We start from the raw sequence: 23,814 nt of genomic DNA, 5'->3' as shown, positions 1-23,814 counted from the left end.
ACTTTGTTTTTTCATTCAGTTCTGTTTAAAAGAACTATGTGATCAGTTGTAGGTTTTCAGCAAATCTTTGTTGATTGGACATAAACATCTAAACTTAAGGTTTTGCAGCACAGACATTTAAGTTTGACTCTTAGACCAAGGTAGGCTGGGCTCCGCATTTTACTGAGACTTAGACGAGTTAAGTCATTTGCCCAGGATTACATAGTATTGGTGACAGACTCGGTTCTCGTGACAGTCAGTATTTATACTGTAATGTACGTGGCAAATTTAAGAAATGCAAAAACTATTTTAGAGTATAGAAGTTTAAAAAAATAAAAGAGGTAGAAAATCTTAAAATTCTTCAGTCAAATTTAACCTATGTTTTTAGGAGAAAACGTACAATTTCTACTACTTTGTGCCAGGCAATGTGCTCAAATATGCATGGGTATAAAAAATCCTACTTCAACCGTCATTGATAGCACTATCCTAAATGAAAAATGAAGAAATATTAAAAATACCTTTTGAGCATTTTCACAATATTGAACTTTCAAAATGTAAAACAACAAATTTACCCTACCCTATTGATTTGCATTTTAGGTATATCCAGAGCCTTGAGGAGCTTCTTGATTTTAAGGACAAAAGTGCTGAAGATGCTAAAACTATTTATGAGTAAGTACACTATTTTGACCCTATTCTGAACACAGTTTTTGTACCCTTTATACGTCATAGAAAAATACAAATGCATTGAGCTTAGACCTTTTGTTGGGCCACTTTAGGGAAATTGATTAACTTTTGTTTTAGTTTCGCACTACTTTAAAATATATGGTAGTATGTTTGTCTATAGCTGCCCCTACAGGCAAGGCAAGTAACACAAATCAGTAAATTGGGCTGGGAATAAGAAAGGCTTCATGTTACTCTGAACTCCAGTGTAAGAAAAGACACAGTTCCAGTGTGATGATCAGTGGAGATCTCGACTGTAGCCGCAGTGCCACGTGAGTGAAAGGGGACTGGTGAGACGGTTACCATGGAGAGTGTATGCACCTGAAGGACCCTCAGGTCCGGCTGATCATTTCTATGCAGAAGTGCTGCCCAGATCATCTGATTTGTGTGTGTGTGTTTAAAGAAAAGCCACAAGTCTAGATTTTTAATGTAAAATCTCCCAATTTTAAATGATTGGCAACTAAGTAAAAATTTGTTAAAATACTGAAGGCCTACAATAACATGTATATGGGTCTCTAGTTTATGACCTGTGGTCTGTAAGATAATGTATATGATCAATTTAATCCCCAACATATCAGAACTGATAAATCCAAGTAGTCCTCTCAGGTAGTTAGTTACCTGCTTCTTCCAATGAATGTTGCTCAAAAGTTGAAGACCACCTCTTTTGTCACTCTCAGAGTCTTGTGTATGTTTTTGACTGTTGTTAAAGGTGGTGGTAACAGTTCATTTTTTAAACGTGATTGAGGTCTGAAAATAACATCAGGAATTTACTCTGTGCCTAGATATGGAGCACACTTTACAACTTTACACGAATGATACCATTTAATCTTTAAAACAGCTCTTTTGAGGTAATGCTACCTGTGCACAATGAGGGTAAGTCATTTAAAGGAACATTAAGGTCACGTAGCTAGCAAATGATAGGACCAGGATTTGGACCCAAACAGTCTATTGAAAAATGAACATTATTCTATAGCACCTTCTGGAAACGGTTAGTAATTTAGAGCCCTCAAGCAGAATAATACTGTTTTGGGTTTTAACAAGAGAGAAAGGTGAAATAAAGGGGTGACTAGAAATGGTGAGTTGTTTGGTTTTTTTTGAGGAGTTTTGTTTGTATTTTGAGTTAACAGTTTGGTTTTGAAGCTAATTGCAAACTAGGAATTCCAAAAATGTTTTGAGCTGTAAAAGCATTGTTAGAAGAAGCTAATAGTATTCAAGATAATGACTTTAAATGGGAAAATCTCATTCGAGAAAGTGTAAATTCTGAGGGGTATGTTACAAGATGGATTTTGTTACTTCATAATTAAGACTTCTTTTGTCTTTTATTTAATTCTTTAAATTTCTCATACAAGAATATTTTCTGAATGACAGAAATGGGAAGACTGGATGATTTGAAAATTTTTCTTTTAACAAAACAGTTGACTTTTCCTCTTCCATTTTGAACTTACAGGATGGATGAAATTAGAATTCTTTCCTACTTTTCTATTCTAAGTGATTCTTGCTTTCTTTGAACCCTAGGGAGTAGTTCCAAAACAGACAGGCTTTATTGGCTCATGCATCTTCATTCCTTACAGAGCTTGTGTTCCGTAGAAGCATCTGCTCTGTCTTTTATGCTGAATGTCCCTGGCACCATCCTCCCTAGTGAGTGCTCAGGTGATCCTAGTTGATAAAGCTTAAAGAAAACCCGTTATGTACTTAGGATTATGTTTTGTTGCGGCCTTACTTTTAAGACTTCCATGGAAATAATTAAATTTCAAAAGTTTTATTTTGGAGGTCCTTGCACCTTCACAGATTTGATGTATTTTATGACCTGAAATATATTTACTAAGTGTAGGAAAACATGCATTGATGATCCTTTTGCTGAATTGGGGATTTTCTTACCTAAAATAGTTGGGTGAACTTAGATTTTAGTATTAAATTTACTTGGCAAAATATTTGGCTGTTCTAAGAGACAGATTTGTTTAGCTTTACAGATACTGTGATACGGATCAGGAACCGACATAATGATGTAATTCCCACGATGGCTCAGGGTGTGATTGAATACAAGGAGAACTTCGGGGTGGATCCTGTCACCAGCCAGAATGTTCAGTACTTTTTGGATCGCTTCTTCATGAGTCGCATTTCAATTAGAATGTTACTCAATCAGCACTGTAAGTGTCCGAAAGTCAAGAGAAGAAGCTAAATAAAATGTGTTGGTATACTTTACATTTATTTAGAAAACTTCCCTTTAAGGAGAATGTTCAATTTTACTTTTCCTGCATATTATGAAAAGTAAATAGATTGCCATACAAAGGAGGTATTTTTATTGAGTGTAAAATGCTATGTTTATGTTTAAGGAAAATATTTGTTCTACTGTTTGGTACCATTTAGAGAAACAGTATTCAAATCTGGAAAAGGTCCTTGGATGTTTTAGCTTATTTTGTTTGTATTTTTATATTTTATTTCTCGATAGCTTTATTGTTTGGTGGGAAAGACAAAGGAAGCCCATCTCATCGAAAACACATTGGAAGCATAAACCCAAACTGCAACGTAGTTGACGTTATTCAAGGTAAATACTTATATTTTTCCTTTCAGAAAGGATGAAGAAATCAAAATTGTTGAGTGTTAGTTATTGCTATTAACACAACTGTTTATATCATGAGATAAAATGTTAGGAGCAAATGTATGGGTTTGCAAATAACTACGTTGTGCCTTCTGAATAGGATGAATATTTTGTTGGGACAATGCTTTGTTAAGCAAAATATGGTGACATTATGAGGGTTTCTGTTTTACTTCAAAAAATTCAAGTCCCCCTTTCCTAATTCCCTACGAGTATATGAGGAGCCATAATTCATAATAGTTTGGTTTGCATCTTTTCACACTTTTTTCTGTTTATACCATACTCATACACATACGTGATCGTTAGTCTTAACATTGTTTGTTATTTTTGGAAAATGGGGTACTCCATGTATATTTTTCTACAAGTTTGCAGACATCATACCATTTTCAGTACATATGGATATACCCCAGGTTTTTGAATGGCTGTATGGATGTATAAAAATGTATTAATCCATCTTCCCATTGATGCACAGTTAGGTTGTTTTAATTTTTTTCTATTATTAACAGTATTGCAGTGAGCATCTTTTCATATGTACTGACTTTTGCTAGTAGTTTAGAAGGCACTGTTCCTAGAATTAAAAACATTTGATATGCATTTAAAATTTTGATACCCCCAGAAAGGCATCAAACAATAAATGCGAATTTCTGTTTCTTAAACCTTCACCAACTCTAAATGTTTGTCACATGTATTATAAATAGTTTCTTCCGCCTGCTGTTTTTCTTTTTACTTTCTTTTTGATGTCTTTTTTCTATGCAGATATTTTAATTTTTTTTGTAATTATATCTGTCATTTTTCCTTTATGGTTATTAGGCTTTGTCATGTCATACTTAAAAAGACCTTCTCCAAATTAAGTTTATTAAAGTATATTTTCTTCTGTAGAGTTTTAAAATTTCATTTGTCAATACTATTGCCATCTTAATGCATGAAACAGAAGTAAATTTAATGCTTTTTTCGTTTTGATTCATACTAGATGGCTATGAAAATGCTAGGCGTCTATGTGATTTGTATTATATTAACTCTCCTGAACTAGAACTTGAAGAACTAAATGGTAAGCCTGATGTTGTCTTTTCCTCAATGATCAGTGTTATGATTACCTGGGAAGGAATGATAGAATAATTTAGATTTGTTTTAATATAAAAGGACTTTTATCAGAAGTCCTTTTCAAAGTACTTCTTCATGAGATACGAAAGCAGAGGGAGAGCAATCATGTTAAAAAAAATGTGTGTGTGTGTGTGTGTGTGTGTGTGTGTGTGTGTGTGTGTATAAAATTAATTTAGTTGGATTCTTTCTGAAATACATTTTGGCTTTTTCTTCCCCATTTTCCTTATTTTTTAAGTGGTAATGTTGATTCTTTGCTTATCTTTGGTTTCTTGGTTAGTCAGAGAAAAAAAATGATGCCAAGAAAATTATATTTGACTTTTATATGCAGTTCAGTAATGTAAGGTTTATCCTTTATGATTTTTAATTCCTGATTTGTAAATCATTTTATTGTTGAGGAAGTAAAAAGCCTGGAGGTGTAAGAGGGAAAGTGCTCCTTTATTTGAGAATCTGCTTATCTCTAATGGTCGTTTTTTCACCCTGATTTAGTGCCTTTGGACAACAAAGTTCAGATGCCTTGGAAGGAGATTGATGAATCTCACTGTTTTTCCTAGAGTTAGGGTAGTTTGGTAGAGGGAAAAACGTTTCCTATGTTAACATGACCCTTTAAAAAGAATAAAATTAAACAGGCTTAAATCTATGTCATATTCTGGACCTAATAGTGGAAGAGCCGTGGAAGAAGTTACCCCTTGAAAATGGGATTGCATGGTATTTTTCTAAAGCTGTATTAATTCTTTTGGTCCATAACGGGTACCATTTAGTAAATAATAACCACAATGTACAAGTGATAGCTTGAGAACCTGAAACTACTGTGGGCAGTTTCCGATGTCCTATCCGTGTTTCCAAGGGGCAGTTTATTCAGAGGAGAGTCCAGTTTATTGGCTGCGTTAGAATCCCAGGGTATGGTGAGTCTTACCCCTTTGCTAAGTGCTGCAGATTCTGTTTTATACTCTATCGGCCCCATCCCCCCAGCCTCACCTGGACTCCTATTAACTATTTGAATGTAAAATTAGCATCCCTTGATAAATTGATACGAGCTTAAATTTTTTCTTCAGATCTATATCTATAGAAATGTCTAAACTAAAACAGAAGACAATCCACATGGGTGAAATTGTGGAAAAATGGCTTGGGAAAAAAAAAGGCCACGTCAGTCAGACTGTGGAATTTATAGACTGTAACATTTCTTTCTGGAATGTAAAATTCTGACCTTAAGGTTCGGTGTCCTTTCAAAAGACTGTCATAGAGAAGAAGGGGAAGGTGGGTTGGTTAGATTCTTATGCAGGATTGCAAGAATCATACAGGACTCCTGTTGTCTCCATCAGTTACTAATCTAGGTGAGAATGGGGATCAAACAGTAATACAGTAAGAACTGGTGTAGCAGTTCTCTCCCAGATGATACTCTCCTCCCTAGTAAATGTTTTCTTTTCATCACTACACGGTATATTCTTTAAAATGCTTTAAGCACATCTCTCTGTACTTTAAATTTTTCTCTTCTGCTCTATAGCAAAATCACCAGGACAGCCAATACAAGTGGTTTATGTACCATCCCATCTCTATCACATGGTGTTTGAACTTTTCAAGGTTTGTAAAAGAGTATTACATAACCTTTATCAGCCCTTTCCTGAGCTTAGGAATCTGCTCTGAAAGTTAAATACTCTTGGGGTTTCCTCAGTTTCATAAAAGATGTCATGTTGAGTGTCATGTCACATTGCAGGAGAGCAGCCTTTTGTCAGCACTGATGGGCACCTCAGACTTGGGAGCGAGAAAGACCTTGTGTGAATTCCTGTTGTGCTACTTAAAATGTGTGTGACCGTGGGCAAGTCACTCAGCCTTTCGGAGCCTCAGTTTCCTCTTCTGTAAAATGAGGATAATACTATCCAGGTTATGAAGAAGATTGGGAATAACATACTAAATGTCCAGTACAGTGGCAGCACATTATTGGTGCTCAGTAAAGTTATGTTTATATTTTTACAAAGCAAAATATTTAGAAGAATGATTCTCAACTTTCCACCCTTAAAGGACCAGAGTCCCCCTGATGTATGCTTTTTTCTTTGCTTTTTTTTTCTTTTTTTGAGAAAGTCATTTATATTGACTTACAGGGCTTCTGCTATTATATTTGCTCTTGACAACAAATTTTGAAAATGAAACAAAATTATGCTAGTCATGTTGAGAATACTATTTTTCCCCCAATAACATACCAATGAACTTGCTGGTAGACAGGAAAGTTGGTGATGAGGAGTGGTACAGGTCCCTGTGGCTGAAAATGTCACCTTAAATCAAGCCTGTAGTCTTTCTTACTTCAGTTACCAGGTCTTCAGCCAGCAGAATACCAGAAGAGAGAAGAGGTTGCTTTCAGGCTGATCACAAAAAAGAAAAATACACTGAAACAGAAAAACTGACTGAGTGTCTTAGAACAGCAAGAGTTCAGGAATGCTCTTTTGTTCTAAGACAGCAAGAATATATCTAATACCTTCCAAAAATCTTTCTATCAAAGAAGTTAAATAAATAAGCAATTGGCACTTAAATGATTAGAACTGCTTTTCAGTCACGTAAATATCTTGTTTCCCATGATGTTTAATAAAAGAAATACTACCATATTATAAAAGAGGTTTAACATAAGGTTGCTAATAATGACTTCCTTCTGGAACCTGACCTTAAATGGCCTTTGGTAGAGATGATAGAATCTCCTCCTCAGGCATACTCAGTTCTGATTGGTGTGCCAGGGCCACACTTATTTCCAAATTCAGTCCTGTCTTGTGCCTTTTTAACTTTATCTAGTCTTACCAATTTCTACTACTCCGCTGCTATATTTCATGTTATCATTTAGTGCTTATGATATGTTGGTATTAGAAACTGATCACAGCAGTTTTACAATGTAAATATCCTTAGTTTCAAACTAGTGGTACATTGGATTTATTTCTACATCATAATAAGACCATTGCTGTTAATACTATATGAAAAAAATTTTTTTTCTTAAAGCAATTTATGACAAGTAAAATGGTTCTTAAAAATAGAAATGAAACTTTTCAAAAATAAGGTTTGCCTGTTATCTACTAAATTATGAAAGTATTTGGATAGAATTTTCTGCTTTAGTGTAAACTAATTAAAAGTGTTGAGACATCTGGTTTTGCAAAAGATGCAGAATTTAGTTTGAATCTTTAAATCAAAATATCTCACGAGTCCTCCAAAATTGACTTAATAATTTTTTTCAAAAGTTAATTTTCAAAATATGGTTATAAGAATTATGATGCTTTGGCATATTTCCATCCAATTAAATTTTTTTAAAAATTTCAAGTAGTGCATATATAGTTGAAAATTATATAATTAGTTTCTTTCTTTTATTTTTAAGTTGTATTTTTGATGTAAGTCTAATGTATTTCAGAATGCGATGAGAGCAACCATGGAATACCATGCTGATAAAGGCGTTTACCCACCGATTCAAGTCCGCATCACACTGGGTAATGAGGATTTGACTGTGAAGGTAAAATGCTTTTTGGTTTTTTTCAGTTGATGTACAGGCAAGCACATAATTTCTAGAAGACATAATTTATTCTTAGGAGAAGGAAATCCTATCCTTCATAGGTAATAAGCACATTGTTTCATTTATCCAACAGATTATGGAATTATCCCTTGAGTCTGTTTCTATTCTGGTCCCTAATTCAGATGATTCAAATTAAAGTAAATCCTGGAGACAGACAATTTAATGATGGTCATGAATATCCATTTTGATACCCACTTGGATAAATTAAACCTAAAATATTGGGTATTTGTAGTGTTATGTAGATAGTACATAATCTTTTCACTTTTAAACAATGCTTTTCAATCTACTTTGATTTTAATTATTTCATTTGATTCACATAATAACTATTTAGGAGCACAGATAAGGAAACTAAGGTAGTGATTAGGTCATGATGATACAGTGAATAAATGACACAGGACATAAAATCAGGTCTCTGACCTGAGTGCCAGGCCTTTTCCACTGCATTGTTCACATAGCCCAGTTTCTTGGAGTACAGTGATACCTCTCTTTTTTAAATAATCATTTAAATTTTTGTTTTAAAGTAATAAATGCAGAGAATATAAAACTCAAATATGTCCCTGGCCATTTGTGGGTCACTAGTCAGAGGTAGTCTTTTAGTTATTTCTTCTGGGATTTATTGCTATATTTTTAAGTAGTATTTTGATACTGCTATTTCTGAAATTTAAAAAATTTTAAACAGCAAATATTAGCTTTTATGTAGCTGAGGAATTATCCTCCCTTCCCCACCCAGTTTCACTTGCCGTTTTCTCAATATTTAAGTTCATACAGGGAATTCTAGATAGAAAATAATCATCTTACAGAATTTTGAAGGCATCTACTGTTCCTTTTTATTTTTCTGAAGGGTATAATTCAGTGGGTTTTTTTTCAGTCTATTCAAAAGGTATTGTGACCATACCACTGTCTAATTTCAGAATAATTTCATCACTCCCAAGAAAAACCCCAATACCCACTAGCAGTCACTCCCCATTTTCCCTTCTCCCAGTCCTTGGTAATCATTAATCTATTTTCTGTGTATGTATTTCCCTATTCAGCACATTTCATAAAAATGCAGTCATACAATTTGTGGTCCTTTGTGACTGACTTTTCCATTTAGTGTAATATTGTAGCATGTATCCATACTCCATTGCTTTTCATGGATGAATAATATTCTATAACACATTTTGTTTATCCATTCATCAAGTTGATAGACATCTGGGTTGCTGTCATTTTTTGGTTATTATAAATAATGCTGCCATTCATGCAGAAGTCTTTGTGTGAACTTAGGTTTTTAATTCTCTTATTATATACCTAGGAATTCAATTGCTTATTGCTAACTCTATGTTTAACTTTTGAGAAACTGCCATACTCTTTTCCAAAGTGATTGTACCATTTTACATTCCCACCAGCAATGTACGAAAGTTCTAATTTTTCTACATCCTTAACTACACTTGTTATTGTCAGCCTTTTTTTAAAATTTAAAAAATATTATTTATTTATTTTTTATTGGGGAATATTGGGGAACAGTGTGTTTCTCCAGGGCCCATCAGCTCCAAGTCGTTGCCCTTCAATCTAGTTGTGGAGGGCACAGCTCAGCTCCAGGTCCAGTCGCCGTTTTCAGTCTTTAGTTGCAGGGAGCGCAGCCCACCATCCCATGTGGGAATTGAACCAGCAACCTTGTTGTTCAGAAATCACGCTCTAACCAACTGAACCATCTGGCCGCCCCTCCGGAAGCTCAGTGGCAGCTCGTTGTCTTCAATCTAGTTGTGGAGGGTGCAGCTCACTGGCCCATGTGGGAATCAAACCGGGAACTGTGTTGTTCAGAGCTCATGCTGTAACCAAATGAGCCATCCAGCTGCCCCAGCCTTTTTGATTATAGCCATTCTAATGGGTGTGAGTGGTAGCTCATTGTGGTTTTAATTTGCATTTCCCTAATGTTTGGTGATGTCAGGCATCTTTTTGTGTGCTAACTGGCCTTTATATATCTGAAGATGCATCAATTAAGATCCTTTGTTCATTTTTTAAGTGGTTTATTTGTCTTTTTATTGTTGAATTATGGGAGTTCTCTCTATATTTTCTCTTGTAAATACCAGTCCCTGATAAGCTATAAGAGTTGTAAATGTTCTATTCTGTAGCTTATCTTTTCACTTTCTTGATAGTGCCCTTTGAAAGGCAAAGGTTTTTAATTCTGAGGAATTACAGTTCTATTTTTTCTTTTTTTTTATTGTTTGTGCTTTTAATGTCACATCTAAGAAACCGTTGCCTAATCCAAAGTCACAAAAATTTACACGAGTTTTTCCTTCTAAGAGTTTTATAGTTTTAGTTCTTATATTTATGTCTTTGATCCATTTTGAGTTAATATTTATAAATGGTTTGAAGTTGGGATCTAATTTCTTTCTTTTGCATGTAGACATCCAGTTGTCCCAGTACCGTTTGTGAAAAAACTATACTTTCTTTATGGAATTTTCTTGTCACCCTTGTAAAAAATCAATGATCATAAATGTATGGGTTTATTTCTGGATTCTCAGTTTTATTCCGTTGATCTATATGTCTCTTCTGTGCCTGTCTTGATTATTATAGCTTTGTTGTAAGCTTTGAAATGTGCAAGTGTTAAGTCCTCCAACTTTTTTCTTCTACTTAAAGATTGTTTTGGCTAGTGTGGGTTCCATTTTTATAAGAATTTTAGTATCAGTATGTCAGTTTCTGCAAAAAAGCAGCAGCTTCAGTTTTGATTAGTATTGTGTTTAATGTATAGATCAATTAAGTCTTGTAATTCATGAACAGGGGCTCTTTCCACTTATTTAGGTCTTTAATTTCTTTCAACAAGAAATGTGATTTTTCAGCGTATATCTTATACTTCTTTTGTTAATTTATTTTCCTAAGTATTTTATTTTTGGGGGGGCTATTATAAATGGAATTTTTTTTTAATTTCATTTTTGGATTGTTCATTGCCAGTGTATGGGAACATAACTGATTTTTGTATACTGATCTTATATCCTGCAATCTTGCTAAACTCCTTTATTAGTTCTAATAATTTTTGTGGATTCCTTAGGATTTTCTATATACAAATCATGTCATCTGCAAATAGAGATAATTTTACTTCTTCCTTTCCAATCTGAGTTTTCTTCCCTTGCTTAATTGGTGTAGCTAGAACCTACAGGACAATGCTGAATAGAAGTGGTGACAGGAGACACCCTTGTCTTTTTTCTGATCTTGAGAAAGCTATTAGTCTTAACCATGAAGTATGATGTTAGCTGGTTTTTCTTAGTGTATGTACTGCTGAAGTGAGCACATTAGCTGGTGTTTCATAAGTACCATTTATTAGGTTGAGAAAGTTCACTTTTATTCCTCCTTTGCTGAATGTTTTTATCATGAAAGGATTTGGATTTTGTGAGATGCTTTTTTTGCATAGATAAAGATGATTATGTGTTTTTTAATTCTGTCACTTGGTGTATTACACTAATTGATTTTTGTGTGTTGAATCAACTTTGCATTCTTGAGGTAGGTCTCACTTTTTATTTTCTCTCTCTCTCTCTCTCTCTCTCTCTTTCTGGTTCATTGAGGATTTTTGCATTGATATTCATAAAGATGTTTATTGGTTTGTAGTTTTATGATGTCTGGTTTTGGTATCAGGGTAATACTAGCTTCTAGAATGTTTTGGGACATGTTCCCCATTTTCTATATTTTAGATGTTTGTGAAGGATTGGTGTATATTCTTTAAATATTTGCTAGGATCCACCATTGGAAGCCATCTGTGCCTGAGCTTGTCATTGTGAGAAGATTTTTAATTACTAGTTCAGTCTGTTCATTTGTTATAAGTCTATTCAGATTTTCCCTTTGTTCCTGAGATAGTTTCTGTAATTTGTGTCTTTCTAAGAATTGATCCATTTTCATAGCTTATTTAATTTGTTGGTATATAATTGTTCACAGTATTCTCTCGGAATCCATTTTACTTTTGTAAGATTAGCAGTAATGTCTCCAGTTTCATTTCTGCATTTACTGATTTCAGTCTACTCCCTTTTTTCTTGGTCAGTCTAGCTAAAAGTTTGTCAATTTTGATAATCTTTTCAAAAACCCAACTTGTTATTTTGATTTTTCTCCATTGCTTTTCTGTATTTCATTAATTTCCACTTTAATCTGTATTATTTCCTTCCTTTTGCTTGCTTTGGAATTAGTTTCCTCTTTTTTTAGTTTCTTAGGGTGGAAGTTTAGGTAATTGATTTTAGATATTTTAGTTATACCTTTCCCTCTAGGCACTGCTTTCTCTGTATCCCATATGTTTTTAATGTTGTGTTTTAATTTTTATTCATCTCAAAGTATTTTCTCGTTTCCCTTGTGATTTCTTCTTGGGCCCATTGGTTATTTAGGAGTGTGGTGTTTAATTTGCATGTACTTGTTAATTTTCCACATTTTGTTCTGTTACCGATTTCTAATTTCATTGTACTGTGGCCAGAAATACAGTTTGTATGATTTTAATCCTTTTATGTTTATTGAGACTTGTTTTATGGCCCAACATATGTTCCATGTGTATTTTAGAAAATTGTGTATTCTGCAGTTGCATGGAGTGTTCTATAGATAGCCGTTAGGCCTTCTTTGTTTATAGTGTTGTTGAATTCTCCTGTTTCCTTGTTATTCTGTCTAGTTGTCATATCCATTAGTGAAAGTGGGGAACCGAAGTCTCCAACTATTATTGTGGAGTTGTCTATTTCTTCCTTCAGTTCTGTCAGTTTTTACTTTGTATATTTTTGAGCTCTGTTGTTAAATGTACATGTTTATAATTTTATATCTTTTTGACATATTGATCTTTTATCATTGTAAAATGTGTTTCTTTGCCTCTAATAACAATTTTTTTCATTTGAATATTTATTTACAATTACTAATAAAGTACAAACCTTTTTTTAAAAGGGCATTTGACTAACCTCAGGTTGAAAAAAAGTGATTTCTGTCAGTCACCTTCATTGTTATACCCTTGAATCTCTGAATTTTCCTATTGTGTTTTTTTTGTTTTGTTTTGTTTTTGTTTTAGTTTCAGGTGTACAAAACAATGTAATAGACATTTACACCCCTCACAAAGGGATATTCCCTCCACCATCTCTGTCCCTCTGACATCCTATATAGCTGTTACAATTCCATTGACTATATTCCCTCTGCTATACGTCACATCCCATGACTATATATATATATATATATATATATATATATATATATATATGTGTTTAATTATAGTTGACGTCTCTAATAACAATTTTTGTGTTAAAGTATATTTTGTCTGATCTTAGTGTAACCATCCCAGCTCTCTTTTGGTTTCTGTTTTCATGGTGTATCTTTTTCCAAGATTTTACTTTCACCCTGTTTGTACCTTTGAATCTAAGGTGTGTCTCTTGTAAATAGCATATGTTTTTTTAATCCATACTGCTAGTGTCTACCTTTTAATTGGAGTGTTCAAGCCAGTTATGTTTAATGTGATTACTGTTAGTTAATGTAGGATTTATGTTTACCGTTTTGTCATTTGTATTCTCTATATCTTAATATCTCTTTTGATTATTTCTTCATTACCTATGCCTTTTTTGGTTAAAATAATATTTTCTAGTGTACCACTTTAACTTCCTTTTTGTTTCTTTTATTATATTTTTTTGAGTTCTTTTTTTTTTAAATTTATTGGGGTGACAATTGTTAGTAAAATTACATAGATTTCAGGTGTACAATTCTGTGTGACATCATCTATAAATCCCATTGTGTGTTCACCACCCAGAGTAAGTTATTTTCTTAGTGTTTGTCCTGGTATTACATTTAACATCTTTATGTGTAACAATCTAGTTCAGATTAATACCAACTTGATTTTAATAGCATATGCAGACTTTGTTTTATATAGTTCCTTTTCCTTCCCCTCCCCATCTTTTGTACTGTTATTGTCATAAAACATACATACTTATACATTGTATGTCTGTCTACACAGATTTGTAATTATTGCTCTGTGCAATTGTCTTTAAGATAGAGAATAATTGAAAAATACACTTATACTATCTTTTATATTTACTTATGTAGTTACTTTTCCTGATGCTCTTTATTTCTTCCTGTGGATTCAATATACTGTCTAGTGTTCTTTCATTTCAGGCTGAAGGATCCCCTTTAATATTTCTTAATAGGACAGGTCTACCACTGATGAAATCTTTCAGTTTTTGCTCATTTGAGAATGTTTCAATTTTTCCTGCATTTTTGAAAGATAATTTTGCTGAATATAGAATTGTTGGTTGTTAGTCTTTTTCTTTCAGTTAACTCTACTTAATATGTTAACTCTACTTAACTTTTAGACCCTGCTTATACAGAACCTAAGGTCAGTCAGAGGTAAAACGCTTAGGACCCTTTCAGGATTTTCCTAAACGTGAGCATAGTCCTAGGCCTGAACATGATCTTCTGGATCCTCAGGGTATCCCTGAGCTTTTCTAAGCCTCTATGCACATCTCATTCCCTAGCTTTTCCTGTTGAGCTTCTTGATTAGCCTGTTGTTTGCCCTAAATGCTGTGTACTGCCGCAGGCGGCCCTCAAATTAATCAGTTACCCTTAGTTATTTTTGATAAATGTTTCTGACGATGGGGAGTGGGTGCAGGCAAGACGTTTTGCACTGGGAGCACAGAATTGGGACAGAAAAAGACAGCCTCCCCAGTGGCTGCCGGGCTGCTGATTTCACTCCAATTGCATATTATTGATGGGAGAGTGGTGGGAATAAGCCAAGTTAAAACACCAGAAACCTCACAGTTGTTTGTCAGGACTATATGCTCCCGAGATTGCTGCAAGACTTTGGTTAATTTCCAGAGCTGAACAAAGTTGAGTCTGACAATTTTTTGCCTTTTTCTTGGTGCTTTGATGGAGCAGAGACTTTTTGGAACTCCTTTCTCTACTGTTTTTGCTGATGTATTCCTCCGATTCCTTTTGAGAAGACTTAGGCTTATTCCAATTCCATTCCTTTGTATGTGACCAGTTTTAGTTATGAAGTTTTGTTGTTGTGTTTGTTTTAAGTGAAGCTTTTAAGATCTTCAGCTCTGTTCTGAAATTTCATAATGACATGACTTTGTCGAGACCTTTTCTTATTCACTAAGCTTGGCCTGTTAGAATGTAGAATTTCTACTGTTTCCTTGATACTTTCTTCCATACTGTTTCTCTTTCTGATAGTCATATTTGGAGAATGTTGGGCTTCATGAAATGATACTCTATTTTTTCATATCTTTTTTCTCCTTTTTTTTTTATCTCTTTTTATTCTATTCTATGAGATTTCCTTGACTTTAAATTCCCTTCTGTTGAATTTTTAGTTTCACTATGTTATTATAAACTTCCAAGAACTCTTATTCTTTTTTTATGTTTTTAATAGTATTCTCTTCTAGTTTTATCTTCTTTTTATCATTCTGAGGATATTAGTGATAGCTGTTTTTTAAAAAATTAATATGCCTCTGCTGTGTACACTGTTATCTCTGAATTTCTTTTTTCTGTTTATCTTTCTTGGCTGTTCATTTAAAAGAGTGAAGCACAAATAAATATATGGCAGTACCATCTGTTTGCTGAAAAAGTAATGTGAATGTGTCACTTTTTTTTTAAGCCCAGATGCTAATGTGTGTCTATTTTTTTATTTTTATTAGTTTCAGGTGCACAAAACAATGCAATAGCCAGACATTTCATCCTCCACAGTGACAACCCCCTCCCCCAATCTGCTGCCTCCCTGATATAGTACATTTCTATTACAATTCCACTGATTCATTCCCTATCCTGAACTCCGTATCCCATGACTATAAAATTATATAATAGTTGACATACAATATTATTCAGCTTCAGCTTCAGGTGTACAGTGCAGTGATCAGGCATCTACACCGTCCATGAAGTGATCTCCCTAATAAGACATGTGCCCATCTGGCCCCTTACAAAATCTTTACAACATTATTGATTATATTCCCCAAACTGTCTTTCCTATCCCCGTGGCAATGTTGTGGTTACCAGTTTGTGCTTTCTAATCCCCTTCCCTTCTCCCTCATCTCCAGCCACCTCCCATCTAGCAACCCTCAGTTTTTTTCTCTGTATCTCAGACTATTTCTGTTTACTTTGCTTATTTATTCAGTTCTTTAGATTCCACGTATAAGTGAGATCATATGGTATTTGTGTTTCTCTGTCTGACTTATTTTACTTAGCATAGTGTTCTCTAGGTCCATCCACATCATCGCAAATGGCAATGTGTGTCTATTTTTTGGTTAGTTATGTGTCAGCTACTTGCCCACTAGGTTTACTTGGTTCAGAACAAGTCCCTTACGTCTTCTTCTTTGGGGCTTCAGGTATGCTACAGCATGATCTTTCTTGTATCTTCTTTCTGCTTCTAGTTCTTACGCTTTAGCATACTGGTCCGCAGATACTTCTATTACATCCATCACTGCATGGATCCAGGTTCACTGAGCTCCTACGCACTCACCAGAGATTCATTCTGTGCTGGTGGACACCTTTGCTTATGGAATCCGATGGTTTGGTGTAAAGAAAGGTTCATAATGACCCACTATTTCCACTTCTAGATATGTATACACTCTGAAGGTTTAAAAACAGATTTTCAAGCAAAAACTTACACATGGATGTTCATAGCAGCATTATTCACAATAGTCAAAAACTGGAAACAGCCCAAATGTTCAATTGATAAATGGCTTAACAAAATGTGTTATATCCATTCAATGGAATATTATGTGACCACAAGAAGAATGACGTATTGATACATGCTAGAACATTGAAAACATTATGCAAAGTGAAAGAAATGAATCACAGAAGACCATATGTCATATGATTCTATTTATATGAAATATCTAGATTATGCAACTATAAAGGGGCAAGAAGTAGACTAATGGTTGTTTAATAATCAATAAAGACTCCAGGGTTTCTTTTTGGGGTAATGAAAATACTCTAAAATTGACTGTGTTGATGGTTTGCACGTATCTGTGAATATATTTAAAAACATTGAGTTGTGTTTTTTAAGTGGGTAAATTGTATAATATATGAATTATATTTCAATAAAGCTGTTTTCTTTTTTAAAAAAAGGCTCACAAGGATCTTGAACAGTCTGTTCTAGAAGCCCCTATAAAAGCCCTACCTGTATATGAGGCTCTGCCTCTACCTTTTACTTTTCCTCCTCACATCCAAGGTCACATGACTGCATTTACTCTTGTTATATCTTTATGGGTTAAATGCTTGCTTTAATTTTTTTCAGGAGAGCTTTCATCCACATCATTTATCCTAGACTTTCAAGGTCAAGGCCTGGGTTTTTCCCCCCATTCTTTAGTTTGTTCAAATTACTGACATTTTTCACTTTTTATCCCTCTGCTGAAAATCTTGCGAAAGAATTATTTTTTTTTCTGTCTTAGAACTCTAGCTACTCTTTCAGATTTTGTGTTTAGTCTCTATTCACTAAATCATGTAAATGGTATACCCACATACCTTTTAAATTAAAATGTAAATGTCTTGGTTCATTCACTGTTGATGATTTTATAAACTTGACATTGAAAAAGCTGTTGAGTAAGAAATTTCAGGAGCTCTGGGTGAGTTCAGGGTTAGCAAATTTCCTGCCTTCAGAGCTGTCATCAAGTTAGCAGTGGTTCATTTCCCTTGGACCTGAAACTCATATGAACTAGCTGAGGGAGCCCGGTGTTATGAGGAACAGGAAGTTAGGAATGGCAACTCTTGGTTAAATGACATTGAGAAGTGGTAATTTCATGCATGGAAGAGAAAACTTTAAAAATAATTGGCAAACTTCTCTTCCTCAGCCTTCCTGTTGACATTACTCCCCACCACCTGGCTCTTTCATAATCTCTTTCCTTTTCCTTGGCACAGGCTTACGAATGTTCCCATGAGTCAAGATTTGTTTTCTTCAAGTTATCTTAATCAGAGATTTTTTTAAATTTAATTTTCACATCTTTTTCTCAATATATTTGTCATCAAGAGTGCCATTCTTCTTGTCTTAAATATATACAGACCAGCATCTACCTCTCCCTTTATTCCCTCCCTCCCTTTTCCCCAAGAACTCAGATCCTCTCGTATAATATCATCTCTTACAACTCTCTTGGAAACTCTTGACCAGCTCTAAAAATCTATTAGTTCTGGTATATTGTGTTTTGCGCTGCAGGGCAAATGAAGTTACCTTTCTCAGTTTTTAACTATATTCCTATGGCTTAGCTTACCTAACCCTTCACCTAGAATAAGAAGCATCTGTCCTTTCTGCTTCACTCTCTGCTTTCTCATACTAGCCTATGGCTAGAAATCAACTTCTTGTTTCATACCTAGTGGATGCGATAGTCTTTTTGGCCAGAAGGTTAAGGAAAACCAGGAAATATTTATTGAATTTTACCTTTTTACTTTCATATCTATTCTAATATGCTGTTTATTTAGTTAATATTTACAGAACCTTCATGCTTCATACTCATGTAACCGGCAAATGTGCAGCAAAGCATTAAATGAATAATTAACAGATTGATGGGTCTCAGGAAATATGCAGAGCTCTTTATTCGTCTTACTAAAAAAATCTCTTCACAGGGCTTTGAATTCATGGCTAAGACCAATCTGAAGCATAATGCTACACACAGGTTCTTAATAAAGTCCTTGTATATTTTTATCCTGTAATTATCTAACTGGAGATAGATCAGAGGCAAGTCTTCAAATAGTATTTCAAAGCAGATTTTTATTTTAAAAATTAAAATAACTAATTTTCATTATTAAAGTAATATATAGCAGGTCCTCGAATAATATCATTTATTCAACATCATTTAGTTATAACTAAATGAGATGCTGTAGGAACTTACCTTTTGTTTATATCAATTAGTCTAATGATATAGGTGAAATTGGTTTCTTTATATATCATTTTACCATAGTTCCAAAAACCTATCGATGATATTGAGGACGTACTGTATATACATACTGTAAAGTTATTATTATTTTTTTTTTTAAAGATTTTATTGGAGAAGGGGAACAGGACTTTATTGCGGAACAGTATTTACTTCCAGGACTTTTTTCCAAGTCAAGTTGTTGTCCTTTCAGTCTTAGTTGTGGAGGGTGCAGCTCAGCTCCAGGTCCAGTTGCCGTTGCTAGTTGAAGGGGGTGCAGCCCACCATCCCTTGCGGGAGTCAAACCGGCAACCTTGTGGTTGAGAGGACATGCTCCAACCAACTGAGCCATCTGGGAGCTCAGTGGCAGCTCAGCTCAAGGTGCCATGTTCAATCTTTAGTTGCAGGGGGCGCTGCCCACCATCCCTTGCGGGACTCGAGGAATTGAACTGGCAGCCTTGTGGTTGAGAGCCCACAGGCCCATGTGGGACTCGAACCAGCAGCCTTCGGAGTTAGGAGCATGGAGCTCCAACCGCCTGAGCCACCTGGCCGGCCCTATTGTAAAGATTTTTAAAGACTATATAAAAACTCAGCTATAAGCCATCAGGCCTGTTGACTGTTTAATACATAATCGCTCAGTACTATTTTTTATCTCTCTGCATATCTACATACCTATGTTGAAAGCAGATTTATTTGTATATGCCAACTCTGTCAATGTTATAGATAGGAGAATCAATTTAGATTTTGTGATGAAGGAAAATGGCTATAGTAGAGTATAAGGTGTGCAATAGCTAGGAAAATAAGTCCATGTTAACTGTGAAGGGAAACAAAATGAAGATAATCTGTAAATAAATTATTAAATCCAGCCTACCATATGATTTGAGTTGGAAAATGACAAAAGAATAATATAAAAATCTATGTACCTTATAAACTCACCAGAAAGTTCTCTGGGAGTCTGTGCTGTGAAATGACTGGTAGATGAGACTAAAACATAGTCAAGAGGTTCTGTTTTTTCTCCTCCCTGAAAATGAAAATTATACTATTTTTTTCCATAATAAAAATAATTTTTAAAAAATTCATCAATTTAAAAACTCAAAAGAAAATCACTCATAATTTTGTACACAATAAAATTATACACCATTACAGACTTTTTAAATAATTTTTATAAAATTAGAATATTATAAATGCTTCTTCATAACTTTTTGCTACTTAACAATATTTTGTGAACACCTCTCATGCAAGTACATGTAGTTCTACCTAATATTTAATGGCTAAATAGCATTCTGTTTTAGAATGTCCATTAGTTTACTTAAATATTCCCCATTGAGGTTGTAATCCAGTTTTGGCTATTCTCCAAAGTGCTGTGATAGAAATTCTCACACATTCTTTGCATACTTTTCTGATTACTTTTTTAGGATAAACATTGTTGGGGCAAAGGGTTCATATATTTTTCATCTGGTTGCCAAACTGCCCACCAGAATGGAATAACAAATGTATTCTTACATCTGAGATAGGCTTAGTTTATGCTGCATTCTGTCCTATGCACTGTTAGTGCAACTTCAGTAGAGATACCCAAAGCCTCAGCGTTGAATTTGTATTATGATGAAGTTTCCTATGTATTAGGATTCTACACATTAGAGGAGTTGTTTAAGTCCAGCAATGAGAGAAATGTTTATTTTCGCGATTTGGATTGCATGATATTCATTTTGAAAAGCCATACTCTCCAGCCAGCAGTTAAACTGGGCACTGAGTAAGCATTGGTATTTTGCTGTTTATGGCACTTGGTTTATGGAACATGACCCTTTCTCATCTCAGATGAGTGACCGAGGAGGTGGTGTTCCTTTGAGGAAAATTGACAGACTCTTCAACTACATGTACTCAACTGCACCCCGGCCTCGTGTCGAGACGTCTCGAGCAGTGCCCCTGGTATGTATGTGATCAAGACATAATGAAGTGTGTTTTTGTGAGGTGCCAAAAAAATACATCAGTTACGAAATAAATCAGTTAAGCCATTGTGTAGGATACACCACAAGGAAGAAGGGAAGCTATTAGAAAAAGACACTTTCCTCTAAATTTAAACAGCCTTTGGTTAGTTTTCTTTCTTTTGATAGAAGAGCATAAAACAAAGAATATTGTTTTAAAGGGTTTGTTGCCAAGCTTGATAGTGATATGTCAGTAGTTTTCATGTGGTAAACCACATTTTGATACACTATTTCTAATGTGAGGACTAAAATAGCAGTTTTACTGGTATTTGGTCCATACTGATTCAATTGTCAGTGTTGATTTTTTTTCCGTTAGGTATTTATAATTAGAAATCTCTCATATTCTAGACTCAGAAATAAGACTAGAGTTCAGATCAGTTTAATCACCAACCTGGAAATGGCTCAAATCATAATTGTTTTGCTGGTATTTTTTGTTGATTTTAATCACTTATTTTCAGGTTTATTAAGATTAGCTTTTGAACTGACTTCATCTTTGTCCTCCAAACTGCAGAAAAGTGCTTTACCAAATCTCTGACCTATAATTCTGGAAGAACTGTTGTTATAGGCATTGAAACTTCTCTGGCATAGACACTGGAGTTGTCTATGCTGTAAAGGGATGAAACACAGGATAAGATGGATCTGTGTTAGACTCTTTCTAGGAAGTTACTAAAAGAACTTCATTCTAATAGTTTTACTGTTACACAGCACAAATCCTGCAGCTACAATTGTAATGTAGTTCATACCTTACCAAACTTAAAATGCTCCAGCAATGTGCTTCTCAACCTGAGATGTGACACCCAGGGTAGGCATCCATGTGCCACGGGCAGAAAAGGTCAAATAATAAATATCAGCATCTTCTTAGATTCTGATTTTAGCCTAAGAAGTAAGGGGTGAGATGGGATGTACTGCTTTTGTAATAAACAAATACTGTAGAATTTTTGTGGAGGGTGGCATCGCATCCTAGTGCAGACTTTGGACCAAACTGCTTCGTTCCCAACTCCACTACATCCTAGCTGTGTAGCTTTGGGAAAACTATTGACCTTTTAATAACACCGTTTCCCCCATTTTAAAAATTGAGTTATTGTGAGGATTAAGTAAGTTAATATATATAAAAATACTTTCTATAGTGCCGCACAGTAAATACCATTTAAGTATTTACATGCAAAATGTATGTGAATTGTTAGGAAAACAAGAATCTGACATGGCACAGGCTCCCCTAAGATTCTACACGGCCTTGCCGAGGGGAAGACGACTGTGGAGCTCTCAGGGCCTCCTTCCTGATGTCATGACCACTTTGTAAGTGGACCCAGGCAGCACGCACTGGGGCAGCTGGAAAAAGGCTGCCTGATACTCACGGCAGGGGGCACCTTGTCTGCCTGATTCCTGAGAGTTTCCTCCACGTGGATGCCTTCCGGTGGGCAGCTACATAGACGGAATATCTTCACACTGTCAAGTCCGTTCAGAGAGGACCAGCCACACTTCCCTCTTCCAGACCTCCCCCTCAGCAGCTATTCAATGCTGTTCATTTTAAGTCCTTGCCCAGCCAGCCAGCCCGTTTGCCACTGCCCATGACTCCATGTAGCTGGTCCCCCTCAAGTGGTGCCCACTGGCAGGATTTCCTTTCACTCCTGCCCCTGAGAGAGGTGGTGGGGAAAAGGCGGCCCACTTCCGGCTGGTGCTGGCATGCAGTGCAGATCCATCGGTATGGACCAGGCCCATGCTGCTTTCTGTCTTTGTGAACTGTTTCTAGGGGAGGCCCCACGAGTGCACAGGTGTGGTTGTGGAAGAAGTGGCGATAAAGCAGATCAGGCACCTGGGGTCCTGAGCCACCTGCCGGGCAGTTTTCTTGGGGCCATTTCTGGAACTAATTAACTTATCAGTCAGGGTCCGAACAGAAAAGACCTCACTCAAATTCTGATAATTAAGGAAGGCTTCTTTACAAAGAGACAAATTGCAGAGCTATGAGTAGATAGTACAGGAATCCAGGGCTAGCAGGAGTAGAGCTGTCACCACCCGAAATCAAAGGGAAAAGAAGGAGAAATGAGCAGAACCCGGAGGAAGGGAAGGTTGCAGAAGGAGCTGCTCACTATCAAGGGGCCCAGCCTGCCCAAAGGAAGCAACCTCAGTGGGCAGGAAGCAGGGGAGGCAATGCCCACACTTGACTCCTGTTGAGCTCCTACTGGGTTGCCCACTGACAGGACCCCCTGCAAGCAGAGGGCACAGGAATTCACTGGCATCATCCATTCAGGTCAGCCTTCCCAGGGCAAGGAGAAATGTGGAGAATGGATAGTTGATTTGCAGGGGTGAACAGAAACTCTTAAGTCAGAAAAGTCAGGTAATAAATGGTGCGGAGGTCGGTCAGGCTGGAGCCTGGATGTGTTAGTAGCGCTCTGGTTCCTGAATCCACATAAGGTCTTAACTGAAGTGTAATACGGAATGTCATTGCACATCTGACTTGGTGATAAAAGCCGTTTTTACATTTATCTAAATATTTTGCTTTGTATTAAAGAATTAGTAGGATTTATCCAGGTAAAGAAGGCTGTTCCGGATATGGGAACAGGAAGAACAAAGACTCAGAAGTGAAAAATAGCTTGATGTGTTTGAGGAACTGAAGAGCAGGAGATATAGTTTAGCTGAACCAGAAAGTGGGAGGCAGAGACCTAATCTCATCAAGTCTTGCAATCTCCTTTTAGAAGCTTGGATTTTTATCTCAAGGCAATGGGTTGAGCATGGGGGTGGGAGGTCTGTGCTTTGAAGATTTTTTAAGCAGGGAAGTGACCTGTCAGTGAGAAGAAAGTAGACCTATTATGGATCTCTTCCAGGTTCAGAACACAGGCTGGAAATTCATGGTATGGAAGTCTTTTAGGCTGCAATGAGGCTTTTTCCACTTTTCTAAAAGAGAAGAGAGAACATGTTTTATATGCTATAGCCCAAAGCAGTGTTGGGATACTCTAGAGCAGGCCACAGAAGAAAAGCAACATGCTTTTTCGAGACCGCCACAAGTCATTTATAGAAAAAGAAGAATGAGGACTTCTGAATGACCAGAGGGGGTCATCTAATGTAGTGCTCCGCTGGGTTCCAGCTTGA

At 35.7% G+C, this 23,814-nt stretch overlaps 1 protein-coding gene across 1 annotated transcript in view; it reads left to right on the top strand.

Moving 5' to 3' along the window:
* Positions 1–23,814, top strand: part of PDK1 (pyruvate dehydrogenase kinase 1) — a 36,114-nt gene that overhangs the window by 4,123 nt on the left and 8,177 nt on the right. The window contains exons 3-9 of the mRNA XM_033112661.1: positions 577–648; positions 2,662–2,846; positions 3,149–3,244; positions 4,266–4,343; positions 5,898–5,974; positions 7,776–7,874; positions 20,561–20,671. Of these exons, the coding sequence (XP_032968552.1) occupies positions 577–648; positions 2,662–2,846; positions 3,149–3,244; positions 4,266–4,343; positions 5,898–5,974; positions 7,776–7,874; positions 20,561–20,671 (718 nt within the window). The remainder of the gene's footprint in view (positions 1–576; positions 649–2,661; positions 2,847–3,148; positions 3,245–4,265; positions 4,344–5,897; positions 5,975–7,775; positions 7,875–20,560; positions 20,672–23,814) is intronic.

Source organism: Rhinolophus ferrumequinum, chromosome 8 (assembly GCF_004115265.2).
Source record: "Rhinolophus ferrumequinum isolate MPI-CBG mRhiFer1 chromosome 8, mRhiFer1_v1.p, whole genome shotgun sequence".
NCBI lineage: Eukaryota > Metazoa > Chordata > Mammalia > Chiroptera > Rhinolophidae > Rhinolophus > Rhinolophus ferrumequinum.
Note: the sequence above shows the minus strand (reverse complement) of the source record. Positions and strands in the feature narration are given on the sequence as shown.